We start from the raw sequence: 26,034 nt of genomic DNA on the forward strand, positions 1-26,034 counted from the left end.
AGCTCATGAGGACCATGACTGTCAGTACTCCGTGAGAAGGCTGGAGAGACTTTGCTCAGCATTGGCAATGCCTGTGGCTTGTAAGAACACATCCAAATCTGGCTTTACTTAGATACTGCAGGTATGAGCAGCAGGAGCCCTTTCCAAGTGTTTTTACCCAGAGCTTGGGATGTGTTTGCAGCTTGCACTGACACTTGGGGTGCACTTGTGTCTTGTCTCACCTCAGCGCGCTGCTTCAAGGGCATCCTACAAGACCTCCACAGCAGCTCCTGACTGTGAGGCAGGCAAGCAAGTGTCCCTCACGATAAATGTGAAGAGCACAGGCAGTGATCCTGATCACTCAGTGAGCTCTTGGGATCCTCAGGAAAGCAGTACTTGCTGTCACGTTGGAATTTGTCATATCTCATGGGAGATGGGGTCTTAAACTTTATTTCATTCCAGTGGCTCTACCAAGCCATTGATGTGTTCTGATGGTGACCAAATATGTTACTAAATAAGAAGCAGATCTCCAGGTGGGAGAGTTCTGAACTCGTATGTTCAGCTCCAGCTACAGAGCAGTTTGCTTATGATGAGGGCTGAGAAGATTCGATGGACCTGTACCTTCTTGTTAAAGTAGGTACAAGTATCTGTGCTTCAGAAATCAGTGTTCTGAGTCAACATAGTAGTTATACATGGTAAAACACAACATCTTGTTATCTTAAAATAGTTTCAGGGTTCACTTATTTTTCTTAGAGTAAATAGCATAAAAGTCACTTTCTTGGTATTTGTGATTGTGGTATGATGAACTACTGTCTTGTCCTCTCATTTCCATCCTGTTTGGAATTCACATTTTTCTAATATTTTATTTTATTTTTACAATTTCCAGATAACTTCCCTTACCCTTCTCTTCCACTGTATTTTTGGAGTTGAACCATACACAATTTTTGAGGTGACTGTGTTAACAGTACACAACATAAAAGCACGGTGCGCTCTGTTATCCTGTAGTGTTTATGTAATAAAACCTCCCATTGCAAGGTTGGTTTTTTTGGTGCATAGGGTTTTTTATCCCAGCTCTACTTAAGAAATTAATGTGGCTAGTTGAAGTTCATGTGTACAAATTGTTCTGTCTTGGGCAGCCTGGCTGGCTTTATTTCTTACATTGTATGACGCTTGGGAGAGAGGCAGGAGTGATAAACCTGCCTTTTTTTTTTTTTTTTTTTTTAACAAACGAAACCCTCTTCAGATTTGTGTGGGAAAATAACAATTTTCAGAACAGATACAATAGTAGGTGAGTAGACTGTCTTCTTTGACAAGCAGTTTTCTTTCTGGAGTGCTCATGGCTGAAAGGATGGTATGAATCCATGGGGCTTTCAGTGTGTTAATCTAATGATTTAGTCATGTGAATCAGCTGAGTGAACTGTAGCTCAAGTGTAGTTTAGGTGTTAGGTGTTAGCAAGTGTGCTTGCTAACAGCACTGGTGAGTTCATTCAGATGTACAAACCAATGTTAATGGGCAAAGAAAGCTTTTTGTTTCCTACTTGTGACCTTAAACTGAAGTAACATGTAAAAATTTGTCAGACCTAAATGTTTAGGAAGAGTGTACTGATGCTGAAACTTTGGGTCAGCAAGGACTCTGGATCATGTGCCTGGATGCCTACACTGACCAAGGAGATAAGAGTGTTGTGGTTTTGAGGAGAGAATGCTGGTGAGTGTCTGTCTAGCTAGCTGCATGGAAGGCACCAAGGTTCCTGACAGGCTCTAAATGGATACAAGGATAGAAAAGGCTTCCATCTCCCAGCTGCCAGTTTTGGTTCTGCAGAGATGAGGAAGGACTGAAAATTCCTGTCACCTTTCTGGTGATGGATGAGAAGTGAACCTGTGAACTCGGCCCTTTTCTTGCTAGTGTGTCACCCTGTCAGCCCCCTGGCCTCTCCATAAAGGAGACTAACAGAGTCTCTGACCAAAAACTGCCAGCTCAGAGGAACAAGGGGAATGAGAGTTGATGTGCCCTTTCAGTGCTGGGGTTTCTTTGAGGCTGCAGTTCTACCTGTGTGGAGTGCTGCTACAGTCCAAGGTGTGCCTGGGTCTGGCCTGTAGACAAAAGCTGTGACTCCAAAGCTGCTCAGCAGGCACCTCTCATCAGCACTGCTTTTTGTGTTGTTTTCTGGATAGAAAACAATACAAAATGAGTTAAATTGTAAGTGCCTGTAATTCTTGCACTTGGAATCTTCAGCACACTTTGTGCCTGTGCAGGGCCCTGTGTTAATACTAAGATCTTTTCTTGTCCTTTGGAAAACTGTCTGTCTCACCTGATTTGCTTCCCTCTTTATAATTTTGTCTGGCCTTTCTGTGCACTTAGGGCACACACTGTTCAGATGATGCTTGCACCTCAGCCAAGGCATTAGACTGGATTTTGTTATTGCCTGCTGTATTAGCTCCCGAAACTTTGTGGCAACACATGGCAGTGCTCAGAGAGAGCAGCCAACCTCATTAACATGAGTTTTGCTGGCAGTGAGTGTGACTGAAGCAAAACTTCATGGAGCTGAAGCAGCTCTCAGCTCCTCCTCAGTGAAGCAGTTTATGGGGTCAGAGCCAGAAGGTCACGGTTATTCACCCGTTGTTACTTCCTGAGCATTATTGCTATTTGTCCCTGAACAGGAGCTAGAGAGGGCATAGCTGCCTGCTGCAAAGCAGGTAGATGGTTCCTGGGATATGCAAGGGGAGTACTGATGTTAAATTCGGTCCTGTCTCATCCCTGGGAAACAGTGAGCACACCTGAATGTTAGCATCATTGGGAAGGCATTTGGGTGGCATCTGGAAAATGTGTTTGGTTGGATTCAGATCAGCTCCTGGTGTGGATTTGTGCTCTGTCATCTGACACCCTTGGGTCCTGTAAAGATCAGAGGTGTCCTTGGCTCAAAGGCTGACCTTGCCCTTGGTCAAATGTGAGGCTTGTTCATATGTTCTGTACTGGCACAGTTCTCCTTTCTGTGGTTTGGACTATACTCAAACCTTGGGAAAGAGAGGAACTGTATTTCCTAAAACACAGGATATTTTGGAGTATCTAACCCCCATCTGGATGCTTGATGCAAGTTATTACTAAGTCCATCCCCTTGGAAAAGGACCTGGTGGTTTTAGAATGGGGGTTCTTCAAGGTGTCTCCAGCTGGGGCCTCATAAGATGGGGACACCCCAAATCCCTTGGTAATGCTGAAAGCTTGGTTCTTCTGAAGTCTTGATTCTTCTTATAACTCATGACTCTTAAGTCATAATTCTTCTCTGTGGTCACGGGATGGGTAACTGAGTTCTGATGGTAATTGTCTAGCACTGCCCTGCTCCCAAGGGTGAGGTTCTTAGAGAGAAGGATCCTTCCTGCATACCACAGATATGCCATCTCTTAACTGGTTTTACTGGGAGCTGGGTGGCAGCTGACCCACATAAAGATAATTATACATAAAGAGAACATACCAGCACCTGGTTTTGCACAGCATATGAAATGTAGTGTTGCTTGTTCTGATGTCTGAGCCTTGCCAGTACAGTCTGTGTGGATCCTGAAAAATCCAATAAAAGCTAATTGAGGAGGAAGAGGTTTTGCACAAGGTTGTAAGTAAACTGAGGTTGTTCTGTCCAGCCTGGGAAAATTGGTTGCACACAACCAAGGGGCCTTTGGAGACTAAAATAACACAAATTCTCTTGTTGCTAGTGGCAAGTGAGCAGGCATTGGGATTGGCCAGCATTCGCCTGTCTCAGTGTGTGCTGCAGGGGTGGATCAGTATTTAATCCCAGGGGTGGCCATGCAGCTCCAGCTGAGGCATCCCAGGCAGGGTTGGGAGTTGAGCTCTATTAAACCTACCCCATGGCAGGGAAATGGGACTGTAGTGGCAGCAGTTGTATCAGCACCCCAGGCTGAGGGTGGACATGGAGTTATTACCTAGGAAGAAGCAGATTCCACTGCACTTGGCCTTTTTCTTTGCTCTTGGCACAGCTCCCCACCCATGCCAAGGGCTGTGCCTGGCCAGTGCTGGACACCTGCCCTTGGCCCAAGCTGAGAACAGAAGTCCAGAAGTGCCAGTGCTCAGAGCTGTAAAATCGATAGTTGGTGTGCGTTAGTTCCCGTGTTTGTGCAGACACAGCCTTAAAGGCTTAAGTTGTTAAATATATATGTGTGTGTCTCTCTCTCTGCTTTTTATTTTACTAGGGCTTTTGTGTGTCTCTCTTATGAAATGCAGGTGTCCCATATAACAAGAAGGGAGATAAAATTCACTTTAATGGCTACAATTATACTTAACTATACTGAGTCAATCTGGCAGAAAGAACATCATGTTCAGACTGGCAGTTTATAATGTAATGTCCTATTAGGCAGTAAGGAAAGCGATGCCTTCCTGAGGAGGGTGGATGGAGCAAGCACAGATTAAAATAAAGAATCTTGAAGGCAATGCACATTTTTATTTGGGTTGGTGAGATGTCACATCTTGAGGCCCTTGCCCTGCCTTGCAGTCCCTCTGCCCCCAGGGCTGTTGACCAGCCCCAGCCCAGTGAGGCTGTGTCAGTGCCACTTGGGAAAGGTTGTTTTGATATCAAAGCTGTTGTGTATCCAAAGCACTGGTGCCACTGGGCAAGTGGGGTGCCCAGCCAGTCTGCACCTGCTTGTGGTGGGGTGAGGTTTTCTTGGACTTTGGTTGGGAATTTTTTTAACCATCCTGCAGTCTTCTAGTGCTGTTTAGCTAGTAGGTCTGACAAATTACAGCAGCATTTCTAAGGCGGAAAGGGGATGTGTCTGACCAGGGGCATTGAGGAGGGTGTGTCTTTTGGGGGCGTGGGGTGCTTTGGCAGCAGAGTTGTCCTGAAGCCTGGGATCAGGTGGGTCTTTCCAGTGGGCGGCTGCAGGGCATGTGGCTGAGATAGCTACTGCCCTTCCTGCCTGGTTAATTAGTGATCTGAGCAGCCATTCTGCTTTCACTGATGTGGGACGAGAAAGTGATTGGGGCAGGGATGGTGGGTAAAGGTTTGTTTTTGCCTAATTTCATATGCAATTCCTAAGTTACACGAGCCCTTTTTGGCATTTGCTCACTGAAGCGAACACAAGCACCTTAAGTTTTCCGCAATGGTCATCCCAACCCCTGGAATAAGCCAAAAAGTTTTATTAAAAAATTCTTGCTTGGATTTTGCACTCATATAGAGAATTAAAAGGTAGTAAAGTACCTAACCATGAGTTAGGATTTTTTTTAGTTTGTTGGTTGGTTTGGGGTTTTTTATTGTTGTGGTTTTTTTTCTGTCACAAACTGTTCACCTAGGAACTGAACTGTAGGGGCAGTTGATCCTACCAAACCTTGAGCCATGCAGCAACATCCCCACTCCCCACTGAAAATGGTAGCAGTAGGAACCCATAAATTGCTGGAAGCCAAAATGGCTCTGCTTTCCTGCAATTCTTTTTGCAGGTGGAGCTTCCATTAGGGAGTATTTTAGGGCTTTCATCACAGTTTTTTAAATCCTTGCTATAAACATACAGCAGCAAAAGAAAGAGCTGAAGGTGTGATTTCTGCTGGCACCTGCTCCTTGGGAACAACATGGAACAGCTAAATGGGTGCACTAACCACCATAGCATACCGTAACCACGCTCTTCCTTCTAGCAGATGGCAAAGAGTTTAGCATCTTGCTTTTCCAGGATTTTGTGCTCCAGTTACGAAGTCTTTATCAAGTCACTTGCTCTAGGATAGTCCTGTTTTGTCACTTTACATGGATAAATTCTCCCTGGTAATCTGCGTCATGCAGCACAAAGTGAGCCTGACTCCTGCACGAAGGCAGCTGCCACGTTCTGTCACATCTGAGCAGCCCCAGCAGGCAGAGCCTGTCCTCTGCCACCGGCCCAGCAGCAACACAGAGCAAGTGGCTGCCCTGAAACTCTTGTGGCTTCAGTGTGTAGCCTTCCTTCTGGCTGCTGGAAGTTTTAACCTGTGCTGAGGACTGCTGGTTGTCTGTTGTGTTGTGTATGGAACACAAGAGCCTGTGCCTCCAGCGGGGGAGCCTGTGCAGTAATGGGGAAGAGATTTCTTGGGATTCGGAGGGGCACAGGCACCTGTGCCACAGCAGCCCCTCATTTGGGATAGGGAAAACAAGTACCAGACAGCTCAGTGGTTCAAGTGTTTCAAATGTTTCAACTCCCTTGTGCTGAGACCATCTAGGGATGATAAAGATGCATTTTCTGTTTGAAATAGGTGCAGTACTTCTTCAAGATTCTGGACAACTAACAGGCTCCATCCTCACCAACTGCAACAGACACGCACACAGAACTGTGTGTTCATTCATTTATTTGTCCAATGTTTCAACCTGACTGAAATACAAGATCAACAAGAGCACTGTACTCCTGGCTATTATTACATGTTAGAACATAGAGTTTTGCACTTTAGACAACATTTAACACCATTCTATGGGGTACTGCATTGCTTTTATAAAGTTTAAAATAAATTTTTATTTTCAAACATGTGACTTTGGTTTATTTCATACATTACACTTTCTTGCAGAAAAAATAAAATTGTACAACTGCATAAATATAAAATTCTTCCACCATGAAAATGGCTAAAACATTCAATAAAGACATTAGCACCACAGTGTGCGATGCCTTCAGCAGGAAAAAAAAAAAAAAAAGAAAAAAGAAAAGAAAATATACAAAGCAAAGAGTTATGCCTATCACTGGGGAGAGTGATAGTCTGACCCAATCTCTCACACAACATACTGGAGGATAAGGGAAGAGGTGGAGAGAGAGACAGCATTCGCTACAAAGCACAGTACACAATCACCTATTCTCTTTAACTTCACTTAAGTTAGTTTCCCTGCCACCCCTCCAAATAAAATACCCTAACACCACAGAAAAGCCAGAAGCCTTATGGAGTGCTGTTAAATATCGTCTCACAGGTGGGCCTTTCTTTGAAAAGGAACAAAATAATGAGAAGTTTCATGCCAGTTCTAGTCCCATTGAGTATTTACACCTTGGACAGCAAAAGTCTTTGCTCACAAGAAGTAGAAAACAGATACAATACATGGCTTGAAAAATGACCAGAGTATGCACCTATAGTACTGTACACTAAATAAAATACACAAGGCAGCAATACTTAGGGGCCAGAAACACTGCTTACTACAAGTCAGTTATGGAATCATAATTTACAGTAAAAATGGGCATGTCCCAAGGCTCAATTTTGTTTTCTTTTGTCATTTACAGTAGAATAAATATTTGTCGCTATTGCTACACTTTGTTTACATTCTAACCTAGTAAATGCAGAAAGCTAGTGTAAAGCATATAGATTACGTGTAGGTCCCATACGTATGACAGTTTGTTCAAGACTAGTAGGTTTTCTTTTTTGTTCTTTTTTTTTTTTTTTTTTAACCTTTTTAAATGGCTAGGAGGAGGAGGGGGGAGGAAGAGAGTTGTGCTTACAATCAGCTGCTTTTTATGTCGAATTTAATATCAAAGCGTCCCTGGAAGCGGTCCTTGTCGCTGTAGACGATGTTCTGCCCGTAGGCCCTGCACTCCACGCGCACCTCCACGTCGTAGGTCAGGTTGGTGAACTGCACGGCCACCAGCGGCTGCAGGTACCGCGGCTGCAGCAGCTTCCCGTAGTAGGGGTAGTACTGCAGCCCGAAGCCGGGGTAGCCGCCCATCCCGTAGTACTCCACCGTGCCGATTTTGTCCACGTCTTCCTCTCGCTGCGGGGGGGAAGAGGAGGCGCAATCAATGACAACCACCCAAACTCCGCCTTTGGCACCCCTGGCTGTAGCAGCAGCTGATTTTCAGCTCCCATTCGGTCAGCGCTGGTCCCCAGCGTGACGGCACAAGAGCGGCCGGTGCTTCAGAGGATGTGGCAGCACCGCCGGGTCAGCACACAAACAGCAGCACCTCCCAGCACACAGCAGCCAGGAAAAGGGCTTTGCTTAATTTAAAGCCTCAGCCACCTTCCACAGTTAGAAACCATCAGAGCCTCCTGTGGTACAATTGCACAGGCTTTGGCTACAAAAACTTTGCTGTTTCTCAGCTGCTTTACACCTGCCAAGTATTAAATACCTTCCCTGCAGGCCTTTTTATTGGCTCCAGCACAGCACTTGGAAGCCAAATGGCTACTTCTGAAGATACTTTCAACTGTCTTGCCCTGCTTTTACCCCACACTGTGAGGGCAGCACTAACTCATCCATTAGCAGCGCTTTGAGAAACTTTTGTTCCTCAGGGTGAGATTTCCCAAGGAAGAACCACCCCATTTGTCTATGGAAAGGCAGGCAGGGGGTGTAACTACACTTGGACAAAGGCTTAGTCATCCCCTGCAGCTTCCCAACTCTGCTCTGTCGCATTTCAACTTACCTTGGCAACGCAGTGGACAGGGATGAGATTTGGACTGTATTTTGCCATAACCTCAGGAGGGAGGCTTTCATTGACAGGAGCCTAGAAGAAATCCAGAACAAGGGGATGTTACACTCTGGACACTCCTCTTCAGACTGGAGCACCTTTTCAGCAGCAAAGATCAACAGTACCAAACACACACCATTAACTGGAATCCCCTCTAAGCACTGTTCAGAAGCAACAGCTCTCAGTGGTTCTTGGGACAGACAAGTAGTGCAACACAACTGGAAGCAGGGGAACTCGACCCAAGCAGAACTGCTGGCTGTTCTTCCAGCTTCACCTGCTGTGGATACAAGCAGGTCAGACTGGGTTTAGTTCCATGGTGTCCCTGGGGAAAGTGTTTCATGGTGGTGTCTATAGCTAGTGGGGCTTGTTTATGCAAGCTCAGGCAGTGGCAGGATTGCACTGGTGCAGGATCTGCCACCTGTCTGCCAGGTGTGTGCAACCAGGACTGGAAATGCACAGGAAAGAACAAAGTGTGGCAGTCTCACCCTGACACTGCTGAACTTCAACACCACCACCAAGGAAGGACAAAAGATTTCAGTTTCAGATCTTTTCCCAGTGCTACTGGGTCTCTGCTGGAGTGTGGCACCACAAAAGTAAATACTGTCCTGGATATATTGTTTCTAAATGAAACGTGCAGAGTCATTCTTCTGACTAGACCCTGCTGTCTAATGCGGTCTGGAGCTCCATGGCAATAAAAACCAATCCCTTCTCTTTCCCAGTCATCAAACGTGCTCATCTCATGTCACCCCACTGCCACCACATACCAAAGCCACCACAGTGCATTCTGCTAAAATGTTTCCACCGTGCATCTGATAAACCAAAAGCTTGCTCATTTCTTTTAGCACAGGACAAGCTCCCTTTGAAGGACAACATTCCTCAGGACTCATTAGGCAGCACCATTTCCCATCCTCGAGTGCCCTGACAGATTGGAGTGAAGGTGGCGTAGAATACCATTTGCACTGTTCTCCATCCAAAAGATGCAGTGGCAGGTTTTGCACACCACCTTACTCAACAGCACATGTCTTGCCACTGAATTTTAAAAAGAAATTTTTAGCCTTTTAATGCATTGGGGGAAAATAAGAAGGAAAAGCCATGAATGTCCAGATTAACACTGTTCTGCATTACTGCAGACTTGCCTTGGGTGAAGGACAGAGCAACCAGTTGGCAGATATATCCTACAGCCTTCTGGAAAACTACATTGAATTAACTAAAGACCTTCTCACCTTTCTTGCAGCTGTGCCTGACTTTCAAATGTGGTTTACTCTTTAGAGCCTATGTTTCACTCTGGTATTTAATATTAGCATTTCATCATTTAATTAAGCAGTTTTAGCAAGGCAGACAAGACTACACTGCCTGAGGAAAAGTATGGAGTGGATCAGGGCATGACAAAATGTATTGATGTTACTACAGACAGGGTTGGTTGGGGATGGTCCCACAGAAGTACACAGGAATTTAAAATGGAATTTATCATTTGAAGAAAATGCCCCTTTATAGCAACTCCAGTAGCAGGCTCAGAAGCTACCAGGTAAATAACCAGGAGGTTGCACTGTGAGGTTCACTGCTACTTGTTATTAATTTGCAGTGCACAACTTCCACTGTTTCTCAATTAAAAATATTTTTAAAGCAAATAACTCCAGTTGTCTTCACAATTTATCCTCTGCAGAAAGGGTTTAAATACTGATCTCTTTCCAGACACCAAAAAGCAGTCACAGCAAATCTACAGCCAACTCCTCCTCCTGATCAGTAGCTTCTGCTAGAAAGGGAAGGGAGGTACTTGCCTGAGGTTTGAAGCCAATAATTCTGTTGAGCTTGACAAGGATGCATGGTTTGCCTTCCTTGTATCCATAGCTGGGATCATTTAATCCAGAACAGTTTTCCAGCCATTCACGTTTGAATTTGCAGACCTTCTTCTGGCCCTGGGCATCATTATATGGTCCTCTCTCTTTGTATTCAGTAGGTACATCTGTCATGGTGGGGGAGGGAAAGACAACCATATTCAGTGGGAACTTTTGCGTGTCACACTTCCCTGAGCATTTGGGGATTTCCCTGTTAAGGCACTCCACAGACCTACACCCAGCCACCCCCCATGTGGGGCTGCCCCCAGACCAGCAAGTTTTATGGAGTTTTGTTTCAGAACAGATTTCTTCCAGAGTCACCTGGCTCAGAGACTAATTTTTTCTGGGCAGCTTTTACAAGTGGGTTCCTCTCAGATTTGATACAGACGCATTATGAGGTGAGAGTCTCATTCACATGATTACAAATAACCTATTAAAGGTTAACACTTCCCACATGTTTGACTGCATGGCATGAAGAGGACCAACACTGGCTTTATCAAAGTCATCAGTAAAACCCCTGTGGCTTTCACAAGGTCAGTGCCACGAGCCTCAGAGTCAGCTGCAATATTCTCCAAGTGAAACATGGAGGCTCCCAACCCTTCAATGAACTGCTGAGTATGGCCCAGTGTGGTCTGCCCAAACAAAATTAGTGAGCAGCCAGTTAACCAATGGGCTTCTGAAACAGCTGAAGACCAAGACAACCACTGCTCAACTTCAGCTTCTAGTGGACCTGACAGAGGCATCTTTCAGAGCCCTCAGTTGTTGGAAACAATCAAGACTTACCTCCACAGTCCTGAAACACGATGTTTTCAGTTTGTAGCTCAGCACTGTAGTCCCTTAAGAAATTATCAAGGTTCCTCACATAGGCTTCATAAGTTCTGGGTTCAGAGGCAGTAAAGGCAATCTCTGTCTTTTGAACCTGGGGGACTTGAGTCAGTCCTAAGAAAAGCAAAATCAGGAAGAAAGCATTAAGTGTACCTCAGAGCTGCACAGCCTCCAGACCAAGAACATAACTCCTAATAATAACAACAATCTATATTTTTCAGATTTAAGAACTTTAACAAAACAGCTTAAGTTCACTGGAGGAGAGGTTCTCCTCTTTCCAACAGCAAGTCCTAAATATTTATCACAGTGTTTGCACAAAAAGTAAAAGGTAAAATGACAAAAATCACAAAATGGAGAAGTGAAGGTACAAGTCAAGGCTTCCTTCAAGAAAAACAGCCAACCACAGGTCCACTATGCACTTCTGCCTCCTTCTCAAGGACAGAAGGGAAGCTGCATGTGAGACCAACCACACAGAACATAAATATCCCTTACAGGCTGCCTTCAGTGTCTGCAAACACTGTGTTCAGGATAAAGCACAGCTGTCCACTCGTGAACTCCTGCAATGAAAGACAAGAGAGGTTTCCCAAGTCCAGTCACGCTCTGCCAGCTGTAATCCACGTGGCCTTTGTGTGTCTCTCTTGTGGGATGTGGGGCAGGAGACACTTTCTCCCACAGTAACTTCCTGAGTGTGAGCACTGCCTCCTCTCTTTTCACCCCCTAATTAGGCATTTCTGACTGCAAAACTCATCTTCTGCACTTTTATCAGCAGCTCACCAAGGAAGTGAGTAGAAAATGCCACCATACACAGAAGAGTTGTTTAAAAGACTATCCAGATTCTGGGCTGTGCTAACCAGCTCAGATTTAGACTATAATGCACAGAGAAGAGACTATAAACAAGAAATGCCCACAGATAATGAAAAGCACCAACTCCTTTGCTCTTCATTGTGGAACTTGGAAATACTTGCTCCTATGCAATGTTTAGGTCACATTTTAATTGAAAGTGCTGATGCACGGCTAACACTTTAATTTAAGTAATGGGGAACCGAGTTCATGCTGCTTTTGTGGCAGCCACTGTAATTACTGAGGTTGTGACTTCAGTTCAGTTTGTCATCTTCATTTTAGCAAGATCAAGAAAAGGAGCAGGGGAGCAGCATTTTGCTTTGACAGCTTTCAGAACAGGCCTGTTGCCAAGAAGCTCCTCTGGTGCAAAACTCAGGCAGCTTAGCCGGCTGGCCCCAACCCACAAGAGCTTGTGACTCCAGCAATTTTTCCAAAGCCACTTGAGTGCTTCTGCTCAGTCCCTCCTCAAACCAGCTCACCACTCCCCCTTCCCCCCTGACACTACCCACTAACTTGGAATTTGTAACCTAGGACAAAGATTAGCTTTGTTCCCCTAAACACAGCTCCTGATCGCCAAAGATTGTGAGAAGTCCAGCAAGGAGCTTGGGTGTTCTAAGTTTTATTCCTGAAGCAGTTTTAACTGCTCAGAAATCCCTCTGGTACAAATGGACTGGGGGTTGAGTTTACAAGTTTAGAAGCAATTTACTATTCCTCTAGCAGAATTACATCCTACCTTCCAAAGTCAGTGTCTTTCAACCCCTTTTCGAGCAATTACTCATCTTCTTGCTTCACAAACAGTTATATATAGAATAAATACGCCAGTTTCCATTTTAGTAAGGGACTTCAACCCCATCCTGCCAAGCCCTTCTCATGTTACCACTCAGCTGGGAAGCAACAGACTCAGTCACCTGAAGTGGCTGTCTGGAATTGCAGCAGAGGTTGGCCAGGCCTTGGGTCCCCTCCTGCGTCTGCCTTTTCCAGAGTTCGAGTTACAGTTGTGTCATTCAAGTGTATAAATAAAAAAAAAGAAAAATCAAGAAAACATGGCCAGGCTTGTTAAGTTCCAGTCAGGCAAGTGAAGCTGTCAGTTTTGCTGACATCTGTTTCTGGACTTGGCCAAGGTAATGCATAGGGCACCCACACAGGCCTGGCAAAGGTGACCTGAAGGTCAGCAATAAACCCTGTGGTTTGTACAACCTACCCAGAAGACCTCTGTTCTCTCTTCAAGAGAGCCTGGCCACTGATAGGTACAGTCCAAAGCCAACCCTCTGCCCATCAGACAAGTGACTTGGCTGGAGAACAGACTCCCATCCCATAGCATCCCTGTCTTACACATCTCCACAGAGCTGCCATGAAGCCCAGGCAGTGCTACCAAGCAGCTGTTCCAGCGGCCACAAGGGAACCACTGTTCCTCCCAGGTAGCTTGAGGCCAAAGTTGGGCTGTTTTCTGCCTAATTGGGAGCATTTCCAGGTGGTTGGATGAACCAGACTAGACCAGGCTTTGGCACACATATGCTTGCTTTGCTTAGGATAGAAGCAAAGTGAAGATCAATCTTCCCACTTACAAAGCAAGAAAGAAAATCTTTCATGACTTGTCAAGAAAAATAACTTTATTCTAACTAAAAAGTGTTCTACTGGTTTCTACCACAACCTTCATTCTCACATGCCTGCAACTGACTGGATGCAAAGCCCTAAGCCCTGATGTATCACTTCCTTCTGTACATCCCATTGCCAAACTAAAAGCTGCAGTGCTGTTAGCAGAGCAGCACTATCACACCATAAGCAGTCTTGCGTGGAAAACCAAGCGTGTCGTATGATGGCAGAAGGTAACCTCTGCAGAACACTAGCCTTTCTGCAACATTCTCTTACCCCCACTTGGGAACTTAAGCAAGCAGGGACATGAAAAAGTATTTAAAAGCTGAGCCCTTGTAGTGCTACCTGGCATGTATTGCTAGACATCCAAGGAAGTGTGTGGCTGGCATGAATAAAGCTTTTAGGGGCTGCATGCACATGAGGAAGCCATTCATGAGGAAGTCCCGTGGGGGAAAAAAAACAAACCCACAGGTGCTTTCATAGCCAGGAGTCTAACAACCCTCTCCCCATCCTCAGACTATAATTTGTATAACACAGGTTTGCTGGACAGAGATGCACCATAGTGTCACATGGAGATGCTGTTCTTTCCACAGGAGAGAATCAAGTAATTCGTTGCCAAAATACTGACAAATTAGAAAATTGCTGCAACTGGCATTTCAGAGTGCCTTGTTAGGAAATAAGACTCTCATCTTCACTTGGCTGACATTGTCCATATAAATGATGAGCAATGCCTTGAGTTGGTAATGGACACCACCTTCTGTTGGCTGTGACTATACAAGGACATCAAACACAAAAAACCCCACAAAGTCATTTAGGTTGTTTTTTTTTAGCTACAGTTCCACTTCCAAAATGCCACTGCAGATTAAAACCCTGTTTATTCAAGTCCATTTAAAAAAAAAAAAAACCAAACCAATCTTCCACATCGATTTTATCATTCTAAGCTGCAATAACAAGACTTCAGAAGTGTCCTGAAGGTAAAGAGGAAGAAACTAAAAGTGGGAAGTCAGGGTTGTTATTAGGAATGGTTGTATAAAGCCATAGTAACCACTCTTGCTCCATGACACCATGCTCACTTCCAAGTACCGCGTAAGCTCTGTTCCAAATGAGTATGAACACTCCTGAGATAACACAGATGACAAATTGAATAATCACTACACCCTCCCCCAGCTCAGTAAGTGAGGATAGATTTTAAAAGCCACCACATCAAACCATGTATCCTTCCAAGCTTCCAGTCAACCTCATCCCCAAAGTGCAAGAAGCAGGTGCGAGTCTCCTCCAAACGCAGCAAAGCCTGCTTGGCTGTAACATCCTGGAGCCTGAGATTTTCCCAAGCACAGGTGATGCTGAGATGAGAGAAGCAAAGAAGTGCAACTTCACAGGAGGCAGCACACACTCCTTTGAAGCCTCCTCGCCACCTTGCTTCTGCTGTCCAAGCTAAATAATCCAAGTGGGGAACACACCAAAGCAGCCTTTTCCATGACGTGCTCAGTGCCCAGCAGTGCTTGAAGCAGGGACACCTGAAATCCCCTGGCTGGAGTGGGGATTCTTCCTTTCAGCCACCACTTACAAAGCTTTGCCTCAGGCAGCAGCAAGCTCTGTCCCCTCGGCCAGCCTGTGATGGAATGCTGTTCCGCGAGATGCACACCACAAGATGGCAGGATACACAGCCCAATTTGTATCGGGGTGGGGAGGGGGGAGAATGAAGCATTATTTTTTAGGGATACTTCTTAAGATATAATATCAGATCAATATCCTCATCCTTCACTATTGGCAAGGTAAGTCTCCTGTGTTCAAAGCGGAGTCTGAGCCTGCAGCACACGTGGAACTGGGAGCTGGGGCTGTCGCAATGGCAGGGCTGGACGGGCAGGTGAACTGCACCATCCCTTCCCCCACCACAAGACAAAAGAAGGAAAAAAATAGTGTAATGGAAAGGTACAATACTCAGCTTGCCCTGAAGCCCTGTATAACATTCCTGTTGTGTTCAATGCAGGAACCAATTACCATATTAATGACACTTGGCTACAAAAATAGCACTTTATGGTTTTCAATGTTATACCCATGTCGATAACTCAATACAACACCCTGTAGGTTCTGTTGCTGTTATGAAATCAGTTGTATTTCAGAACAAGAATGATATTATAGCAGCCCCTACAGCATTTTCTCTTGCAAGTCCTGAAGGCAAGTCTAGTTTTCCCTTTCTTAAAACATTCTAGGCTGACACAACAGTGACTTACCCAAGAAGGACAGAGCACTGGAACAAGAATAAAACCAGCTTTTCTGGCTCCCTAGAAAATCCAGGGCTTTACTAAGCTACCAGTATACTTACTTGGCTCACAAATTTTCCCACAAGAACCAGGAATTAGAATTGCTCAACATCCTATTTTATATAGTCCATCATCTGCAGGTGTCACAGAAAGTTCAAGTTTGATGCTCACCACAAATGTGTTCATTGACAGAACAGCAGCTGTGCTTGCAGCACTGGGGAGAATCCTGCACAGCCAGGGAATACAGGGATTGCTGACCCCCCAAACAGCAGTGCAGCCACTCGCTACCTGTCAGTGTCTCTGAAAGCCTGCATTAAAGGGCTACTTTCAACTCACAGCTCTGCTACAGGACAAGGAATGTCCTGGATACTGAGTGCCAGGCTCTGCCACACCCCACACCAGCTTGTCCACATCTGTAGGAAGAGCTGTCAAGTGATGCTGCAAAGGACCCTGTGCTATTTATTAATTATTTATTTGAAGTTTTATGCATATGCCATTGCAGCTTAGTTCAAAACCCTTGTTTACCGGCTCCCCACTGTCACACATAGGAGGAGGTGGATTTTGTTCCCTTTGATTTCAAGGCCCATCCTGAAAGCTCATTACAAAAGATTCCTGATAACCTTTTCATTGCTCCTGCATTTTGATTTCTGCAGTACACACTACAAGAGTGTAGTGAAATTCAATTCCTTTTCTTTGTTTTAAAAAAAAAAAAAGAAGCCCCAGAAGGACTGCTGCAGTATGCCATTAAGACATTAATAAAAATCCTCTGCAGGCTGAAGTCTTTCACAGAAATTTTGCCAGAGTTGCTTTGAAATTATAATAGTAAACTGCTGTTTCCCAAAAAGCAAACAGTTTACCTAGACTGGGTAATTATGTGACATCTGGCTGAACAGCAGGGCTACCTGGGTGAGACCTCAGATCCATGGGCACCTTCACTAATTATTTCATGAAGGAGAAAAGCACATTATTGAGTAACAACTACCCCAGGATTAGCCATGTTGGCTTTTCAGACACAGCCAAATGGCTCTGGGCAGTATCAGTGACAGTACTGCAAATGTCAGGGTCCACTGCAGAGACTAAAAGAGCAGCTTTCAGAGCTTAAGATAGCATTTGCCCCAGCCACGGTGGCGGTACATGAAGTACAACACACTAACACAGCAGTTCCAGCCTCTGTTCTGTCTTTGAAGCATGCTGGTAGAAAAGCAGTTATCTGGAAAAGATGACTTAGCTGAGCTAGAACACCATTTAGCGATGGTGACATGCCCTGTGTTTAGGGCAGGGATTCACAGCACAGCATTACAGACAGTGGGACTGCAAGACACACAGTGCAGCACCAGGGCCAACTTGTGCAGCTACAAGCCATCGGCCTCACAATTGTCACTTAAATACCACTGTTATTAAAAGCTTCTGAACTGTTTTACAGAGCAACTGGAGACGGATCGTTAGGATGCCCAGTGCCAGGCAGCCTCAAGGTCATTTGCAATGTGGGAAAGCAGCAGTTGCGCAGCTCCCCCCGCGCTCCAGCCGCTGGCTGCACTGGGAGTCGGATAGTGCAGCACAGCCCGGGCAGGCAGGGCACGAACCTGTGGCAAGGGCCACTCGCTCCTTCCGCCCTGCCCAAGACCTACTGGCCACAGGCATTGCTCAGGCATCATTTTGAGCAGAGATTTCTTCTGTCTGTGAGGACAGGTCACACATCAGCAACTGCCAGACCCACCCTCCCTTCACCTCCCACACCAGTCACTCGCAATTCCCACTAGTGAGTGCCACGGCGTCTCTGGAGTGCGGGGTACTTTGGTGTTGGATAAAGCAGTTCTGTGAGCACTCCCAGAACTGGCACTGTCCCCACTTTCTCTTTGTGCATGCCACATCCACAGATAGAGCCAACATTTTATCTTTATGCCTTCACTTACCCATGTGAACAGAGTGGCTCTGAAGAAAGAAAAACTGAACCCAGCTTCTTCAGACAGCCCGTTCTCAAAGGTGAAACCTTTTAGCCTCACCCCTTCAACTTAAGGGAAGGGAAAACCAAACCAGGTTCAAGTTCCTCTCAGAGAGGAGACATTTTTCATGTGATGCAACCTTTAGTTCTAGCAGGATTGTGTTCAAGCCCCAGTGCTGTTAACACAGAAGGCTGAGAACATACCCACCCCCTGCAAGTATGTGTTGCAGCAACGACACGCTTATTTCATCCTCCTTCTTGAGGTGAGTAACCAACCCCGCCTTCCCAGAGCAGCTTGCACAAAGTCAAACACGGGTCTCCTGTTTAGTTACCTGGAGGTGCCACTCGATCCTGGTATTTGGGCTCAAATTCACTGACAGTGAGCAACATCACTTGGATGGTCCCGATGAATATACCTGCCAGGCAACCATAGAAGATGACATAGAAGAGGAGGATCTTAACTGCAAGAGAAAACAAACAAAGAGGAATCAAATCAAGCCCTTGTGGCAGTCACGTTTCAGGACAATACTTCCAACCTTTGCCACTTCCAAGGAAGAGCCCAGCACATGAAATTCAGACGTTGAAAAGACATCTATTTAACAGTGAGATCGTGCCCTGATGCAGACAGGAAACGTAAGGCGCTCCAGTTGTTTCAGTGGTGGGGAAGCATAAGCCCCTTAAAACTTAGAAATCCATGAATCAGGGTCTGGGCTTATAAAATATAAAGACTAAACCACGTTCCCCCACACCTTCAAGGATCCCTTGGCTGACCCAGCATTACCACCACAGGCCCTCACACTTGACACTGTCAGTGATCCAAGTACCCCACAGCAAGCATGGGTGTCCTTGAAGGACACTCGTTCCACACAGCTCTGGGGCTCAAACCTAATTCCAGGAGCAGTAACAGTAAATGTGTTTGCAAGCCACCATAAGGCCTGATCTCTTCTAGTAATTCAGGCCATCACCTCCAAAAAAAGACAACAGGAAAAGAGTTCAGGCCCAATTAACTTCAGTACTCCATCTCAAACGTAGGAAAGTACTCTCAAGATGTCAAAATACCGCACATTTACCAGCCTTGTGTGCCGACAAACGCACTCTGGCACCGCTCATGCCAATTAAAGAGTGAATTACATAACAATGAAAGATTGAATGTAGTTTCAGTCTAAAGGGAACGTCCAGAATAATCCTGTGGGGAGAAGAGTCAGGAGATGCAGCCCAGCTCGGAGTATCAGTTACCAGTTTACAGGGATTATCTGAACTGATTAACTGCAGGGTAACATGCTGTACTACGCACCACCAGGCCACCTACAAGAGTAGGCCAGCCCATGCCAAGCAGCTGTATTGCTCATCAGGCTGCAGGGACAGGCAGAGGCCAAAGACAACTTGAGAGCAAGCCTGCTTGATCCCAGACTGTCCTCACCTAATCACAAGTAAAACAGATGTAGTTTATTTGAAGGACTTGAAGTGATGAGCTACCAGAGACGAGGAGTAAGTAGTGGGTGGAAATATTCCTCCTCACTCCCCAGCTCCATCATAAAAAACCCCTGCATCATTAGAGAAGCCTCACAATGAAAGTTGGCAGTTCTGGTTGTTCTAAGTCTATGAAAGACAGGCAGGCAGGAGGGCCACCCAGAGAAACAGAGGGACACTGTCAGAAAGGCACTCCATCCTCTCGTCTTTCTCGCGTGCAGCAGAGGTAGCCAGGGCTGGAGGGCAGAGCTGGGTGCAGTAACGTGGTGCTCCAGGAGTTAAAGCACTCTTTGGTATCCAGGCAGCGTAAAGCAAATGGCCGTGACGTCAGGGACGTGTGGAAATTTTTTCCAGAGCACGGTCATAGGAGGTGCTGTTGTAACAAACCAAACACTAATGCTGTTGTCTGCAGCGTAATGCCTTTGAGTTTTGTAACATCAAAAGGCAAACGCTGGGAGGGAGGTAGCTTATTTAATCAGGTTCCCAGCCAGGATGCTCTAAACGCCAAAGACACCTTAAAAAGGTCAAAACCGCTCCAAGGTCTCAGAAAATACGCAGTGGGTCTAGAAATCGAGCACCACAGGGTTGAAGGAAAAAGCTTCTCGCAACAGGTAGGCTTATAACAGAAGAATGTGATCATCAGCCTGCAGATCGACTCAGTAAATGGAAATCAGTCCTAGGCGGATAGGTACGGGCACTCTGGGAGAAGGACCTGGTTCAGCCTCCGCGTTTGAAGCACTGCGCAGTTGCCTGGTGCCTCAGGAGCAGAAAATACCTCTCCATGCGCACCCACAACCCCATTCTGCTCACGTAAAGATACGGCAGAAGCCTGCTCTAGAGTCCGCCTGCCAGAGCTGCCGGCTCGGGATGTGGCACCTCCGGCCGATCCATTACAATAGGAGCTGAATTCAACATGGCAAAGGTGGCACCAGCTGTGGTTGGCAGCAACTGGAAGGCTGTCTACTTGCTCAAAGAAATTAAAAGCCTCTTTAAGCTAAACGCTATACAGCGCCCAATGAATAGATCATGAGCATTTATGAGGAATGCACACAGAGCCATTTCCTTCTTGCGGAGGTATTAAAAGTCAAATGATCCTTCTCAGCAGAGTAAAACTCGCTTAGTTTCATTTATCCAGAGAAAACAGAAAAAAAGAAAAAGCCTCTGTAACGTCTAAGGCAGATGAGAGCTGGGAGGTCAGGGTCCCCCGACGGCGATGCTCCCGGGCCGGGCCAGCCACAGGGAAAGGAAGGAGACCCAAGGACGAGGCGCCCTCGACAAGGTCGGCCCGACCCCGCCTCACCCCCGGACCCACCTGGAGCCGCACTCGGGGGGCAGCTCTCGCCGGCCCCCGCGGGACCCCCGCGGACACCGAGGGGAGAGGGCAGGAGGGCCCCGTCCCTGCCTCCCTCGCCCCGCGGGGACGCCCCGTCCCCAGCCCCCCCCCGCCCCGGCCGCAGCCCCGCCGCAGCCGGCGGAGGCGGAGCGCCCGGGCCGTGCTGCAGCGCCCGCCGCATCGCCGCCCCCCGGCCCCGCACTCACACCAGCTGCCCCCGGTGCGGCCCAGCAGCTCCTTCTTCTCCGAGTTCCAGATGAATTTCTTCCAGTTGCCGTCACCGTCCTTGGCCTTCCCGCGGGCCATGGCGAGCGGCGGGGTGGGCGAGCGGCGTGCAGCGATCTACAGCCCTCGGCGGGCGCAGCGGGCAGGACCCGGCCGGGCGGAGCGGCCCGGGAAGGTGCGGGTGGGTGCGCCCGCCCCGGTGGCGCCGGCCCGGCGGGGCAGAGCGGGGGAGGCGGCCGGGGGACGCGGGAGCGGCGGGGGGAGCGCGGCGGAGCGCACGGGGCACCAAGCAGCCCCGCTCCCCGCGCAGCGCCCCTTCATATACACCGCGGGCTCCGCCCTGCCCGCACCGCCGCCAATGCGGCTCCGCCGAGCGCTCCGCGGGCGGGGCCCGGGGCGGGCGGGGCGCGCTGGGGGCGCGCCGGCGGCGGGAGCGTCGAGGCGGGAGGGGGCGGGGGGCTGCGGCACCGGCACCGGGGGATGGATGGGTGCGGGTCTCCCGCCGCTCACCGGAGCTCCGGCCCGCCGGGCCGGGCAGGTGCGTGCGTGCGTGTGCCCGCGGGGACGCGCCTCCCTTGCCCGGCCGTAACTGCGGGCGCGCCTGTGCGCGCGCCCGCACACCTGTGCGCGCGCCGGGCCGCACACGTGCCCGCCCGTTCCCGGTATTCCCGCCCCGGCCGCTCCCTGCGGGTCCCTGCTCCCCGCAGCGGAGCCGATCGGCCGGGCTCTGCTGAGCACCGTCCCTCTCTCTCTCCCCTGCTCCCGCCCCTGGCGCCCCTCTCCGCCGGCCCCGCCACGCTCCGGCGGGCTCACGTGTAACGCGGCTGCGGAATAATGAGCGCGAACGGCGCTCCCGGCCCGGCCCCGCGCTCCGCCGCCCGCGCCCCGGGAGCACCAGCCGGGAGGGGCGGGCAGGGGCTCCCCGGGGCAGTGGGACCTGCCCGTCCCCTGTGGCGGGACGGACACGACTCACACACGCGACAGCCGCCGCCCTTGCGGGGTGACCTTCAGGGCGCTGCACAAACGCCACTGCCGCCTCCGGCGCGGGGGACACCCAGCCCCGGCAGTGCACCCCTGGCCCGGCCGGGTGGGGTTGGGGGGCTCTCTGCCGGGACACCTCTGTGATCACAGGTAACCGATGTGCTTTGGACTCCTGGTACCATTACAGGACAGTTAAATTAAATCTGTACATCCAAGCCTGCTTGGGTTTACCTCTGAACTTCCTTTCGGGTTGCAATATTGTATTCCACGTATTTTCTTGCCCTTAAGCTGCTGATACATTCTCTGAACTTTAGCTCCATATTGCTTTTTTCCCCCATAAGGTCTGGAATCGCGATGAATCCACATAAGATGAGCCTTTCCACGGTACTACCTAGTAGGTGCATATTCTGACAGCTGCCTGTGAGAATGACCTAGCCTGCAATCAAGGACCACCCAAACTTAAAACTCTTCTTAGGTCTCAAGAGGAAGTGGTCTGGCCACCAGGGTGGAATACCCTTCCTAAGCCATTAAAGCTGGCATTTCGGGGACAAGTCATAACGGGGCGCCTTTCTCCAAGTGATCCATGGCTACAACCCTAACCAGCCCCTGAAGCAACGGAGGGACCTGCTTTTTTAGACCCTCATCCTTACTTTGCTGGAGCTGCTCTAGGTCCAGACAGGCCAGATACCCTCAAGCTCACACCATCCATGGCAGCGGCTGAGGATGGCTTCCTTAGCCTTAGATGTGCAACCAGACTTCTCAAAGCTGTGAAGACTTGTGGTTTAGACATACACAGAGGCTGTGTGCCTCGAAGGCTGTGTGTGTTTAACTGGGAGTGCCTGGTTTGGTGAATGCACCATGATACATCATACATGATCAAAGGCAGCCAGGTGTGCCACGTGGATTTTCATCCTGGGTTAGGAGAATCAGCTCTCAGTGGTGTTTATGTGATGGGAAAGAGCTGGAGAGCCACGGGGAAGGGGATAATTGGAATCTCTCTTTTCTCCTTGGTGTCTGGTCAGAGCTGGTCTTTTAAAGGATCCTGGTGATGGTGGTTGATAACAAAAGCAAACACAGACAGCAGTACCTGATACCTAAGAGAACATCATCTACGCTGCAGGGAGGGCAGTATCAGTTACAACTTAAGGCAGCTGTGATTACAATCAAGCCAATAAATACACAAGCACTGCTGAAGGAAAAAACACCCGGTTTTGACTCCCCAGACCACAGTGCAGTTGCTGCTCTTACCAGCTAGTCTGTTCCTCTCAGCTGCTGGGCTGCAAATCTGCAGTGCCAACGGAGGAGCTGAACCAACTTTCTTTCTACTGCCCTGAGTGCATTTATAGCCCAGGTATGCCACCCTACAAAGGACAGCAGTTTTGGAATTATGCATGGGTATGTGATGGTGTCACCCAAGCATGAAATCTGCTCACCAGACAGCCTGCCCTGCAATGCTATGTCTCGTGTTATCCACGGGCCAGGGCCCAGTTCATCTGCTCTGTGGAAGGAGTAGCACATGAGTTAGATCAGGGCACATGCAACAGCAGCAGTCAGTGGAGGCCTCTCCTTCTTGCCTTCTGCCTGAGCAAAAGGGACATCCAAAACAAAACAGGTGTTGGACATTCAGGGAGGTTCAAGGTGATACTGAAATCAGGGAAGATTTGAGTGGGGATACACTCTAGCACAGCATTATTTCCTATGACCACAGAGAATGAGTTTGTAGGAAGCAACTAGAGAATATCTAAAGAACTGTATCGCAATTACACAGTAAATGGCCACCCAGAAACACGATCTTCTCTGAGCACATGCACACCATGGCTATGAGCTCCAGTGCTGCTGGTGGAAGCTGAGCTGCAGGAGCTCCTGGCTTCATCACTATTTGTTCAAGGATCACCAGGAAACTCCCTCCTCTTCCTGCAAGCACCTCTATTTCTGCATAAATACACAGACATGTCCTGGTGGGTTGGTGGCAGCCAGAAGTATCAAATCCCTGTCACTGCACAGGCTGGGGCATGCAGGATGTACAATGGGCAAAATGCCCTTCATGAGGGCTGCAAACCATTCCTGACAACCTTTTACAAAACTGAAGACTCTGTCCTATGCATGCTCAGGACATGCACTTTACTTGATGGCTGTGAATTATCCTCTCAGAATGAGCAGAACTAATAGGCAATGAGGTGCCAAATTTTATTCAAATTTACTGTTTGTTTGGCTGCTCAGATATCAATCAGGCAGTCTCTAAGGCCACCACCGAATGATCTGATTTTTTAAAGCGATAAGGGCCTGAGGCAATGTTGGAAACTGCCAAGTACAAAATGTGCAAAGCAATGCATGTCCAGATTAGCCACAGGACGAAGGATGGGGTTAGGGAAAGCTGTGCACGGACACCTAGGAAGGAACAACCTACAGGATGGAAGTTGCTAAGTGTTTATCTTACTGCCTCGAACATAGCCATCAAAGAGATTTCCTGCTTCCTTTCCATCTCCTGCCTTGTAGGACTGGAAGAAATCACCTAGAGCAAGGAAAGGTGTCTCACTATGGGGCAGGAGGATGGACAATTATTTCTAATGTAGCAGCGAAAGAGAAATGGCCAATATAGAGCAAAGGAAGGCTTTGTTTGGCTTGATTTCTGCCCCTTAGTGCCATTTTTGGGGGGGAGAGGAGACTTTGCTGCTGATGGTCACACACAGAAACTTTGGGCAATGTGTGATCTAGAAACATCTCTGAAGGTGGCTGTGAGTGATGCTGTGATGAACAGCAGGAGAGAGGCATGGCCAGGGCAGGGAGCAGCTCAGGCTGTGGGACCAAATACAAGTTACAAGGTGCAAAATGGCCTCAAGTTGTTACTATTCCACGGGCTGCCACTGCAAACAAATGGGGATGGGCAGGCTTGGAGTGTGCCCAGGAGCTGGGAAAGGGCAGCTGCTTGGCACCAAGCCTGCATCACACACAACAGGTGAGAGAGGACGAGGAACTGAACCACAGTCCTCAGACTGCCATCAAGATGCCAGATGACAAACAGCCACTTGATAGCCCTCTGGGGGGCTTGAGGGGGAGAGTAGTGACCCTCAAGAATGGCCCTCAGGGTTTCAGCAAAGCATGTTCAGTCCTCATGCCAGCTTTTTGGTCCTGCAGGACACTGCCTTGGGATTGTCCTCCAATTTTCTGCCTGGGAGGTTCAGGAGAAAAAAAACCCATTCAGGGGCTGCTACACGTAGCACTGGCTCAAGCAGGGTATGTTGTCTCCCAGGACAAAACTGGCTTTCAAGTCTTCCTCCTTCCTCTTCTTGTCCCTCTTACAGGTGTGGGGTCACGAGTGATTAGATTTACAGACATATCCAGTTGGTTCTCTGAGCACAATGACTGCACAATTTAAACAGATTAACTGTATATAGCTGTGCAAGGTGAGGTAACTGAAGTCAAGGCTTCATGAACCTGTAGGCCCTGAGAAAGTAAATATATGTAGAAATAACCTCCCCCCAAATTCAGACATGGGGATGTTTTAGTTATGATTGGGGTGCTTGCACAGCTCACCCTTGGGAAAATGAGGTGTAGGATAACAGTTGATAAAACAGATAACTGACTCTAAAGAGCAATTATAGATGGAAAACCCGAAAGTGTCTGAGGCAAACACTTTGAGGCAAAAATTTGCCCCAAACTTCTTTTGCTGAAGAAGAAAACAAACACCAGACCTCAGCTGATCAAGCTAAGGAGGATGGCATCCTTTAGCTGGATTAAATGGTAACCAGGGAATGACAAAGACAATTTTGAGACAAATAATGAGTTGGTTGGAAAGACTACATAAAAGAAAAATAAAAACCGGTAACAGAGCAGGGAGAGGCCTCAGACTGTCAGAATCCAGTCTGGCACATCACAGCTTCTGTGGAGGTCAGATGCAGCAGCTCCCCATCCATGTGACACCACCAGCAGCATCCAGCACATGGTCTGGGTGCCTGCACCGTGGGGTGCAGCATGTGGGACTCACAATCTGGGAGGAGCTGTGACCTGCAGGTGTCCCTTGCCACCAGCAGGTGCATTAGCTGATTGCAGGGAGTGGCATGGGCACCCCCAGAGCTGGAGCTGGCCACAGCTCCAGTTGGAGCAGGACATAACTGGGGAGACCTGTGCTCCAAGAAGTGACCCCCAGGCCAATGAGAGAGGGGTTGGTGTCCTTGTGTCTGGAGATTAGTTACAAAAGTGTGTTTAGGAACCAGCAGAAATTTATAAGTGTTTTCTATGTGTCTAACCTAGAGGTTGAACTGCTGTATTGCTGACAGAGACCCTGAATGTATAATTCACGGATTGTCCATTAATTACATTCCTTTAGAAATCAATAAATCATTTCAGTCCTGATTT

At 48.0% G+C, this 26,034-nt stretch overlaps 2 protein-coding genes across 4 annotated transcripts in view; one reads left to right on the plus strand and one right to left on the minus strand.

Moving 5' to 3' along the window:
• The window catches only part of NME7 (NME/NM23 family member 7), an 84,355-nt gene extending 77,732 nt beyond the window's left edge, over positions 1–6,623 (plus strand). For all 3 annotated transcript variants that reach the window (XM_015618635.2, XM_033517592.1, XM_033517594.1), the window contains one exon: positions 6,194–6,623. In XM_015618635.2, coding sequence (XP_015474121.1) covers positions 6,194–6,226 — 33 coding nt within the window. In that variant the 3' untranslated portion in view covers positions 6,227–6,623. The remainder of the gene's footprint in view (positions 1–6,193) is intronic.
• On the minus strand, positions 6,270–20,993 carry ATP1B1 (ATPase Na+/K+ transporting subunit beta 1). Its single transcript, XM_015618661.1, has 6 exons — positions 20,679–20,993; positions 18,002–18,130; positions 10,989–11,144; positions 10,149–10,333; positions 8,326–8,406; positions 6,270–7,679 (listed from the first exon to the last, which is right to left on the minus strand). The coding sequence occupies exons 1-6, from the start codon at positions 20,776–20,778 to the stop codon at positions 7,413–7,415; spliced, it is 918 nt and encodes a 305-aa protein (XP_015474147.1). The 5' UTR covers positions 20,779–20,993; the 3' UTR covers positions 6,270–7,412.
• Positions 20,994–26,034: the final 5,041 nt, after the last annotated feature.

The sequence above is a fragment of the Parus major genome, chromosome 1 (genome assembly GCF_001522545.3).
Source record: "Parus major isolate Abel chromosome 1, Parus_major1.1, whole genome shotgun sequence".
Taxonomy (NCBI): domain Eukaryota; kingdom Metazoa; phylum Chordata; class Aves; order Passeriformes; family Paridae; genus Parus; species Parus major.

Bases quoted from the DNA above. Each gene is read 5' to 3' on its own strand.
- ATP1B1 (XM_015618661.1), bottom strand. From the start codon at position 20,778: ATGGCCCGCGGGAAGGCCAAGGACGGTGACGGCAACTGGAAGAAATTC. The intron at 8,407-10,148 runs GCAAGTACCTCC...GATTTCTTCTAG, and splicing joins TTATTGGCTTCAAACCTCAG to GCTCCTGTCAATGAAAGCCT. The intron at 7,680-8,325 runs GTAAGTTGAAAT...TCCCCCCCGCAG, and splicing joins CTGTCCACTGCGTTGCCAAG to CGAGAGGAAGACGTGGACAA.